The sequence below is a fragment of the Lontra canadensis genome, unplaced genomic scaffold (genome assembly GCF_010015895.1).
Source record: "Lontra canadensis isolate GAN:19392208 unplaced genomic scaffold, GSC_riverotter_1.0 scaffold48, whole genome shotgun sequence".
NCBI lineage: Eukaryota > Metazoa > Chordata > Mammalia > Carnivora > Mustelidae > Lontra > Lontra canadensis.
The window spans coordinates 12,409,437-12,420,381 of record NW_022631042.1 but is presented as its reverse complement, the minus strand read 5'-3'; the positions used below and the strand labels follow the sequence as shown (position 1 = coordinate 12,420,381).

General features: G+C 42.7%; 1 protein-coding gene across 1 annotated transcript; it reads left to right on the top strand.

Moving 5' to 3' along the window:
- The first annotated feature begins 309 nt into the window (after positions 1-309).
- Positions 310-1,398, top strand: CCDC71L (coiled-coil domain containing 71 like). The gene has a single exon (XM_032873365.1). It carries the CDS (start codon positions 585-587, stop codon positions 1,281-1,283), a length of 699 nt encoding a protein of 232 aa, XP_032729256.1. The 5' UTR covers positions 310-584; the 3' UTR covers positions 1,284-1,398.
- The last annotated feature ends 9,547 nt before the right edge of the window (positions 1,399-10,945 follow it).

The window sequence follows — 10,945 nt, the reverse complement described above, 5'->3', positions numbered from 1 at the left end:
TGTTATGCACCCAGCTCCATCCACGTATGCACCCACTCACTCTGAGAGGGGCTCTCCCCAAGGTGGAGCCGAAGTCCACCTCTTACTGTAGACATAGCATCCTCCCCACATGCCCACCCAACTGTTGACTGGCGTTCAAGGGCCACCACCACCACCCACCCCAGCACCATCTTCCAGGAACTGGCCTCTTCCCCATTAGTCCCCGCCTCTCTTCGGAGAGCACCCAATGGGTGGAGTCGGGGCCGTGGTGGGAGGGGCCCGAGGCGGGCGCATTTAAAGAAAGGCAGAGGGCGAAAGGAGGCTAGAGAGGAGAAGAAAGAAACCAGGGGGCCAGGCGCCGTCCAATGACAAAGCCCAGGGGTGGGCGCCGGCCGCCATCTTGTACCGGGCGGCAGGATATTCACCCGCGTCTTCCGCCCTCGGAGGGGGAGGGGCGGCGGCCGAGGCGAGAAAAGTAGCGAGAGACGCGCCGGCCCGGAGGCGCCAGCAGCGGCCGCCGCCGCGGAGCCGGACGCGGGCGGGGGCGGCGGCGGCGGCGGCGGCGGCGAGACCCGGCGAGCGCGGGCGGCCCCGAGCGGCCTCCGATGCGGCGCAGCGTGAAGAGGCGGCGGCGCCGGCCCCCGGCGGCCGCGGCCCCGGTTGCCCGGGGCGGCGGCTTTAGGGCTGGAGGAGGGGCCGAGCTGGAGGCGCGGGAGGAGAAGGTGGTGTACTCGCGGTCGCAACTGTCGCTGGCCGACAGCACCAAGGCACTGGGCGACGCCTTCAAGCTGTTCATGCCCCGCAGCACGGAGTTCATGAGCTCGGACGCGGAGCTCTGGAGCTTCCTCTGCAGCCTCAAGCACCAGTTCTCCCCGCACATCCTGCGCAGCAAGGACGTCTACGGCTACTCCTCCTGCCGGGCCCTGGTCCCCGACCCCCCGCCGCCCCCCGCAGCCCGCGGCCAGACGCGCAGGCCGGCGGCCAGGAGGAGGCGCCGCGGAGCCCGGGCGGCCGCCGCCCGCCGGAGGGGGGCCCCGCCGGGCCCGCCGCCGTCGCCGCCGGCCCCCGAGGACATCTGCCCCGCCAAGCCCGCGGCCCCCGGGCCCTGCTTCGGGGGCCGCACCCTGGAGGAAATCTGGAGGGCCGCCACCCCGACGCTGACCACCTTCCCCACCATCCGCGTCGGCGGCGACGTGTGGGGCGAGCGCAGCCTGGCGGCGGCGCGGCGACGGGCACGCCAAGTCCTGCGAGTGAACCTGGAACCCGTGGTGAGGCTTCGCCGCTTCCCGGTGCCTCGGGCGTGAGCCGCGGCCCTGGCCCCTGCGCCCCGGGACGGCTTCCGCCTGGAGGGATGAACAAGTGACAGTCGAGTGTTTACAGATCCGGCCTGGACCGCGTCCCCTAGTGCACTTTACGGGCGAAGAAGCACCGGATGGGCTTTCCCGGCCCGCGTCCCCGGGATGCGGCGCCGCCGTCTGGGACTCCGGGGCATGTGTGCCCTCTGCTGCCTCCCAGCACCAGGTTTGCGGAAGGAGGAGACAGCTGGACCTGCAAGGGAGGTCCCCTTTCTTCCTAAGCCCAGACTGATACGTCTCCAGGACTATAGGGGCAGATCCGTTTTCTCCCTTTTGGACTCTCTACCTCACTGGTCTGGAAGTCCTCCGAAGTCATTCGTTTTCCAAAGGAATTTGGTTTCGTGCTTGTGTAATAAAGCTAGAATTTACTTGCTGTTCATCCACCCCCCTGCTCCCCCCTTTTTTCTTTTTTGACTGCCACCCCTCTTTCTGGAGGAAAGATCGAATATGTTTTTTTGAAAGGTGTTGCACTAGTTTGTGCTCAGGGTATTCTGAATCCCACTCGTTTTCGAATCTCAACTGGATTCCAAAGCTTTGACCAAGGATATTGTCTAAGAAATTCAAGCTTATGACTCTTAATAGTGTAAGGATTTGTATGGCTTTGAATTTCATGGGCTCAGTGATTACAAACAGATGCAAAGTACAACTGTTTCAGCATTTTTGAGGTGTTTCCTAAAGATTTTATATTGAAATTTAATGTTTATATTTACTGAGCTCCTAAAGGAAATGGTAGAAACTCATAGTTTTGTTTAGGAAAAGTTGAATTTTGAATTCTTTTTAATTGAATAAAATTTAAAGTGCATTGAAACCTCATGGCTTGTGACAAAAAAAATAAAAGAATGCGTGAATTATAAAGAACTGGTGTTGGTTAAAGAGATGGGTGGAATCCGATTGGAAATGATTTGGCTTCCTGGTAGTAGTCTAACATTCAGATCTGGAAATAGTTCAAGGATAATTTATTTTAAAATGGAAATTGCTTAGGCAAAATGAGTATGTGTAAAGGCTGTGATTAAAATGCCAAACAGAATACCCATTGGAATTCTCAGAAGTATTAATGATCTAGAGGGGTGGGGCATTTCTTGGTATCAAATAACTGGTGGAAGTTAACTTTGGGCAAAATAGATTTTCCTTCCATGTTTTTGTTTTTGTTTTTGTTGGATAACAAGAAATGGCTGGATCACTGTCCATTACTCTTAAACATCATGACAATTAGTTTTGCTCCACGAGTTTCCTTTATTATCTTATTTCCATTCATAATTATGTTTGCAGTATTGGTCTTTTGTTTGACAGCCGAAGACCACAGGAATTGAACAGGCGAGCCACACAGAGTACTGACCCCTCTTTTACACTTTTGTAATAGTGTTTATATCACATGGCCCAGTGTGGAATTCTTGATTATCCAAGTGCCTTTGGTCATTGATGGCAGCAAGACTTAATGGTTTTTAGCCAGTGGTGCCGCAGCCAGATCTTAACTGCAATATCTAAAGGGTCAAGTAGCGATTTTGTACCACTATTATTTCAAATTTAAGTATTCTGCCATGGAACCATCCATACCAGGCTGGAACATGACATATGAAATCTTCAATATTAAGGTTTCTCTCTGCTTGGCAGCTTCATAGGGGAATAATGAGAGTTGGCGATTTTGACTCTTGTGTTTTTAGAATTCAAATGGCATAGCTTTCTGAAATGAATTTTTCAAGTTTAATAATTCATCGTAGGAGTTTTGTGACTTTAATTTCAGTGTATTTGTTTTATAAAAAAAAGAAAAAAAGATATATGACTTTATGCCAGTTTCCCAGTAAGCCTCATATTCTTTTATTCACTACTCGATGATAATGTGTTGTTACAAATACTGTCACATGAGTAAATAAAAGTGAATAATTACTTAGAAGATGGAGAGTGTTATATTTGTGTGATAGGAAGCTTATATATATTCTTTTGGTTATTAGCTTCCATTGCCAATTGTACTTAAATGCATAGGGTTTTCTTTCCCTCTTCCCAAATGGTTAACTTTTTTAGCTAATTAGCACCTGAGGGAAAAATATGTATTTGTACCACTTCACTATTGTATATAATTTTATAATAACTGAAAATAAATCCAATGGCCATATTAGAATGTAACTTCAACATATAGCTTATTTAGATAGCTTCCCAGAGGATTTTGAAATTAGATGTAGCTGGGAGGATAACTTTGCTCAGCACAAAATTGAAGCATAACCATTGATACCATGCATTTATTTTAACTGAGAATCTTATTTTTTTCCTCTTATGCCTTGTTACTTTAGTGCACTTGAACTTGCATATATGCTTTGGATTATGCGGGCTATCTGATTTCAGTGTGGATCTGATTGCCCATCCTAAATTCAGTATGTTAGTTATCTGGTCTGTTGAAAAATCATGCCATTTCTAGTTTGTGAAATAAGATGTAAACAAATCTTTATTTTTGCCAAGTTTCCTTTAGCAAAACCTTGCTAAAGTTAGTTGTTTTACAACTTATAAAATGTGAAGAAACAACTAGTACAGTTGATGAGTATATAATAGGAAAATGAAAGTATTTTATGGATACTCTTGGGCAGAATGTGAAAAGGAACTTGGCACGGTGGCCTTTATGGTTCATTTAACTGTCTTCTAAAGTGAGTCTGTAGCTTAGCTTGTTTGTATATAGTTTTTTGAAAGAAATACCATGATCTTTAATTCATTCTCTTACCTTTATATCTCATATGGCACAAGTAAAGGGGGAAGCTAGGAGGATGTTTATCACCTTGCTATGCTATTATTGAATCTTGAGTGCCTAAATGTGGCGAGTGGCACCTCAAAGAACCTTTTGAATCCTTGATGTCATTTTTATCCTCCTCCTTGTCAACCAGCAACTGATTTTTCCTCACGGAATCCAGTAATGTTCTGACTGTTGAGGGCAAGTTTCGTTGTTGTTAGTGCAAAGTGTCACTGTTGTGGTATGTATTTATTTTGTCCAAGTTTGAGCACCTGATTGGACATGTGTAATTTAAGCTGGTGGCTGACACACACTGATTTGCTGTGTGCAAACCATAGTACTATTTTTCTGGAAATGATTCAATAAGAACACATGAAAGATATTTGAATATGAAAAATCTGAGCAATTTTGAACTCAAAAGTTTTTTTTGTTGTTTTAAGGATTGCCACAGCACTCTTTAAATTGGTGTTTTTTAATGGACATATATACATAATACTTTATTGGTGTGTTTAAAATATTTTTGATAGACTGTTATGTCTTAAGTGCATTAGAAGGCAATTGTTTGTAATGGAACTGAATTGTTTTCTTGGACAGTTTGATGTGCGCATATGATTAAGATTTACAATCTGGTTGTACTTTTCTTTTTAATTTATTAACTGTAAATAAATTTTAGAGAATATACAGTGTCTGATTTTTCTAGTGATGTTGTAAGTGTTTGTAATGGGATTTTCTGTTTGCATGTGAAATGGAAAGCGTTGGTGTGATACGTTTTGACTTCTTTTGTGGACTTGGGAATCCTCAAAATCCTGAGATAATGTGTTTTATGCTATCTTGGGAGTCAATGTTACATAAGCTCTGACAACCTAGTGAATCTCCATGACAGTGCTTCATGCCCAAACCCAAGCCATTACCCAGTTTGCCATCAATAAAGACTTTAAAAACGCATCAAAATTAAGTTTTGAGTCCTGACCCTGATCCCCCTGCCCCCTGTGATGTGTTTTCATATTATGAAAGAAAGCTGTGTTCTATATGAGTAGCATCTGTAAAGCCTGTTCTACAGAATAGAGCAGAGGAAAAATTTTCATTATAGTCTGGAGGGTAGAAGTGTACTGCTAGTAATGGAAGGACTCATAGTGCTATGTGGCCTGAATTTGCCTTTGTATCTGAGTTCTTACCAATAATTGGAGGCAGCGGTGTAATGGCTATGGATCACATTGCCTGGTATGGGATTAAAGCTTTGCTACTTAACAAGCATTAGAACTCTGAGTAAGTTTCAAAAACTGCTCTGTGCTTCAGTTTCAAGTATCAAATGTGGTTAGTCAAGGAAACTACTGGGTTATTGAAAGGATTAGAAAAATTATTAATGGGGGAACACATAGGAAATGCTTAATAAATGCTATTGGAGCCATGTATGCTGAAAAAATATATATAACACACACACACACACACACACACACACACACTGAGTGGTCCTTTGGGAGTTTAGCATCCTCAAAGTAGAGTGTGGACTGGGAAACTCAAAAGATAAATTATGAGAAGGTAATTTGTGGGTGCATTAAATGGAAGGCAGGGACAGCAGGAGGTTGGATTAAGTTGATTTATTAGGTAGTTATCACAATTGGAGGTTTTCCAGGCTTAAAAACCTTGGGCCCTTTTATCATATCTCTGAAAAATACTCAAAATATGCTCTTAGGTATATTAAACTATCTGAGACTTTATAAAAGTAATAGATTAAAGTTACTGATCAAGCACTTGCTAGATCTCAACACTAAATTTTCACTTGGAGTAAGCTCAGTAAGGCTTGCTTAAAAACCATGTTAACATGTACAGAACTAACCTCGAATCAGTTTGTGTGAGCTTTGTACTTCCTGTGTTAAAGGGAACAAATGAGTGCAATAGTTAGGTTTGAAACAGCATAACCTTATTACCAAAAGTAAAGAAATACCCTCACATTGGAAGCATTGACACACTCATCTTTAGATTTTGGGTCTAATGCCTGTAATTTAGCTTTCATTTCTCCCAGCATGAAGAAAAACAACGTATTCTAACTTGGTGAGCAAGCCAAAGTTGCAGTTTCTGAAATGAACACAAAAAGAATTTCCCTAGATGGACGTTATCCAGTGGTAAGAAGCCCCAAACTGAGCCTGATTGTAGATTTTGCAAGAGAAATGACATCTCACTGTCAGTACTCACTTGTCTTGGTAAATGTCACCGTAAGCCATAGTTTATAACATGATGAACATATCCAGAGCCCAATTGGAAGGCAGTACTCATAACAACACCACCAAACAGTATGGCTCCCCAGCAAGTTCAAATAAATATTCTACTGTACACAAAACCGGACTTCTTCTCTTGCTTATTCGTAGAAATGTTGAGATTCTTCCGAAATTAACTATGTAAAATGTTAATTTATGTTATATACCTATTATATACCTATTTCTCTCTCCTGAGATTTTTTTTCAAGTGTATATTCTTTAAATGTTAATGGAGGAAGTAGAGAAAAAAGGGTGTGACTTAGGTGTCTACACTCTCAGGTTAATAAATTTATTGAAGCATAGTATACATATAAAAAGTACACATATTAAAAGTATTATAAGCATGGCTTGATGAAATTACATAAATTCAATATATTTGTAGAACCAGCACTCATTAAAAAAGAACCAGAGCATTACCAGTACCCCAGGGGAACCCCCCATGCCTCTTTCAGTCACTGTCTCCCCTTGAGGATAACAATTATTCTGACTTCTTATGGCATAGATAGCTTTTGCCTGTTTTTGGACTTTATAGAAATGGAATTATGTGTCCCATGCCTAGCTTCTTCCACTCAAAATTGTGTTTGTGATATTCATGTTATTGTATGTCCTTAATAAATCCTTAATAAATCCTGTATTGTCATTGGTATGTAGAATTCCATTGTGTGAAAAATCTACAGTTTTTCTGCAAATTTTTGATGGGCATTTAGGTAGATTCTGGTTTAGGGCAATTAGGAATAAAGCTTCAGTGAGCATCATAGAACATGTTCTTTTGGTGAACACTTTTTTTAATAGTATTAATCTAGGAGAGAATTTGCTGGGTCATATGTTATGCAAATGATCAGCTTTGGTAAGGTACTCCCAAACAGTTTCCCAAAGTGGTTATAACAATTTACATGAACTTCTATAGGGCTGCCAGAGAGTTCTGGATACTTCATAGCCTTGTGACACTTGCTGTCTTTGGTCTTTTTCATTTTAGCTATCCTGGGCAGGTAAACAGATATTTTTTTTAAATTAAAATGTTTCAATCTGGGTAATGTATACAAATGCAAAAACAGAAACAAACACAACACCTTAAATTGCACATAAGAACTGCAATAAAAAAAGAAAAGGTCTGTTTCACCCACAAACATCTCCCTAGAGGCAACACTTTTTTTTTTTTTAAAGATTTTATTTATTTATTTGACAGATCACAAGTAGGCAGAGAGGCAGGCAGAGAGAGAGGGGAAAGCAGGCTCCCCGCTGAGCAGAGAGTCTGACATGGGGCTTGATCCCAGGACCCCAGGACCATGACCAGAGCTGAAGGCAGAGGCTAAGCCACCCAGGCTCCAGGCTTTTCAAAAACTCAGGCTTTTAAAAAACAGGCTATTTTTTTTAAGGACAGTTTTAGGTTTAAAGATCAATTGCACAGAAAGTACGGTTTCCCACCCCCAGAGGTTTCTATGGTTGTTAATACCTTGCATTAATGTGGGTTTCTTTATTATAACTGGTGGATGAACCATTATTGGCACATTATCATTAACGTTAGGATTTACTCTGTGTGTTGTCTAGTTGCATAAGTTTTGACAAATACATAATGTCATGTATCTGTCATTACAGTATTACACAGAATATTTACACCACCCTAAAAATGCCCTGGGCTCCCCCTGTTGACCACTTCCTCTCTCCCCCTAAACCCTGACAACCACTGGTCTCTTTAACTGTCTCCATAGTTTTGCCTTTTTCAGGTCATTATAGTTGGAATCATAAAGCATGTAGCTTTTTCAGATGGGCTTCCTTCCCTTAGTAATACGCATGTAAGTTTCCTCTGTGGCTTTTAGATAGCTCCCTTCCTCCCTCTTTCCCTCCCTCCTCCCCGGCCTCCCTTCCTTCCTTCCTTTCATTAAGGGAGTTTAGTTTTTAAAACAGTTCTAGGTTTACAGAAGAACTGACGGGAAAGTACAGAGAGTTCCTCTGTTGTCCCTTCTGCCCCCACCCCAACACATTTTCCCCTATTATAAACATCTTGCATTTGTGTAGTGTGTTTGTTACAATTGAGCCAATATTAAGACTGTTATTAACTGAAGTCCATAGTTAATTTTATGGTGCACTGTTCCTGTTGTGCAGTTGTGAGTTTTGACAAATGTATAATGTCATGTTTCTAAGCATTTCACTATCATACAGAATAGTTTCACTGCCATAAAAATTCACTATGCTTCATCTGTTCATCTCTCCCTCCTCCAGCCACCCCCCACCCCTGCCCCAGTCCCTGACAACCACGGGTCTCCTTACTGTCTCCATAATTTGAGGCAACACTTTTAACTGTTTCAGGTTTTAATTCTCTTGTTGGTTATCTTCGTAATTCTAAATAATACACTTACTGCTGTTCATGATTTATCAATTTTAGGCACCATCTATAGACTTCCTCTATGAAGACGATACATAGTTCACTCACAGCTTTCTTCTCTCTCCTCACCTTCCAGTATACTTATATTACTGATTTCCTGTCTTTATTACTGTTTCAGTCAGGGTCCAGCCAGAAAATGAGTCACTATAGGTATTTGAAATAGTTACGCATGTGATGGGACATCCCAGAAGCCAAAGGATGGTGAAACAATTAGGAATTAGTGTCATCAAAAAACTACCCACCCTCTACCCACTACCCAACCTCAGGGTTGTAGAAACATAGAACTGTGCCTGGCAGGAGCTGGGAAAATAGAAGAGGCTGCTTGGAAAGGATCTAGAATCTCTGAGGAGATAAAATTCCTGCTAGAAAATGGAATGGGAGAGAGGGAAATATCTGAGTTTATACCTTCTCCCTTTCTCCAGTCAAGCTTCCGTTGGTCAAACCATGCTGGAAGGCAGTTGTCAAGGAACCTAGGACATGGAGTTTGCAGGAGAAGTGCAGCACCTGGATCTGCAGGCAAACGGGCGTAATGGATGAGGTTCCATATGTGTATTAGTTAGGGTTCTTCAGAGAAACAGTATCAATAGGAATTGGCTCCCATGATCAGGGAGGCTGAGGGGGGCAGACCCAGCAGAGCCAAAGGTGTAGTTCGAGTCTAAGTCCAAAAGCCTACAAATCAGAAGAGCTTATGATGTATGTTCCAGTCGAAGTCTCTCTGAAGGCAGGAAAAGACCAATATCCCAGATTGAAGACAGTCAGAGAGAGAGCGTGAGTTCTTTCTTACTCAGTCTTTTGTTCTATTCAGGTCTTCAACAGATTAGATGAGGCCCACCATTATTTGGGAGGGCAATCCATTTTGCTTAGTCTGCTGATTCAGTGGTTAATTGTACCCAGACTGGACTTCCTAGAAATAAAGTTTAACCAAATATCTGGGCATCCTGTGGCTCAGTCATGTAAAAACATGAAATTAACCATCACAAGATGTAATTTTAAACTAGATAGTTTAATTTCTCTTACGTGTTCTACAAATTTTCACTCCCTACATTGTAAGATAAATGTCTTCCTTATCCTTTTGGCACTTTCTTTCCAAAACTTGCTTTCCAAAGTCAGCTTTGGACTTTTTTTTTTTTAAGATTTTGTTTATTTACTTGAGAGAAGGCGTGAGAAAGAGCACAAAGGGAGAGGGAGAGGAAGGCTTCCTGCTGAGCAGGGAGCCCAGTGCAGGGCTCAATCCCAGGACCCTGGGATCATGACCTGAGCTGAAGGCAGACGCTTAACCAACTGAGCTACCTAGGCACCCCAGCTTTGGGCTTCATTTGTCATGGTTGTTAACATTGTTATTCTGCCTGCAGTCAAGTCTTTTTTAGGTTGTTCATAGGTTGATTCTAAAACTTGAAAACCAATAAGTGGTTCGCATTATTGTGATTATGTAAATAGTATTCAAATCTTAGAATTTTTAAAAAAATATTTAATTTATTTATTTGAGAGAGAGGGAGAGGGAGCAAGAGCACAAGAGGGGCGAATGTCAGAGGGAGAAGCAGACTCTCCACTGAGCTGGGAGCCTGATGTGGGACTCGATCCTGGAACTCCAGGATCATGACCTGAGCCAAAGGCAGTTGCTTAACCAACTGAGCCACCCAGGCACCCCACAAATCTTAGAATTATTGATCCTCCCTTGCAACCCTTGGACCTCTTGAATGAGGACGGCTTTAGCATAAAGGTGGAATGGTTTCTTTTTCTTTGTGCTCCATCAATGCTTTAAACCATCCTGGGGGTGTCCAGGTGGCTCAGTTGGTTAAGTGTCTGCCTTTTGCTCAGATCATGATCCCAGGGTCCTGCTCGGGCTCCCTGCTCAATGGAGAGCCTGCTTCTCGCTCTCGCTCTGCCCCTCCCCTGACCCCGCTCATGGTCTCTGTTGGATGTGCTCTCTCTCAAATAAATAAAATCTTAAAAAAAAAAAAAGCACAAAAAACCATGCTATATTTTGGTTGGCTCATTCAGACTAAGACCATCTTATGGATATTTTTTGGTTTTCATTAATTTTCTGATTGCATTTCTTTGTTTTCTTGCACTCTTTCCATGTTCTTAAATCATGCCATGTATGAAGACATCTTGTTCCCCCCTTAGAGTTATCTCTATTGGACCCTTTTCTCTTCCTGCCTCAGGTTATGGTGACTCAATACGTCTGCTTCATAGCTTTCATCCTGGGTTTTCCTTTGCTGCTGTCCCAATTTGGCTTCATAATTTCATGGTAACATGA

Excerpts from the sequence above, each read along its gene's own strand:
- CCDC71L (XM_032873365.1), top strand. The coding sequence starts at position 585 with ATGCGGCGCAGCGTGAAGAGGCGGCGGCGCCGGCCCCCGGCGGCCGCG.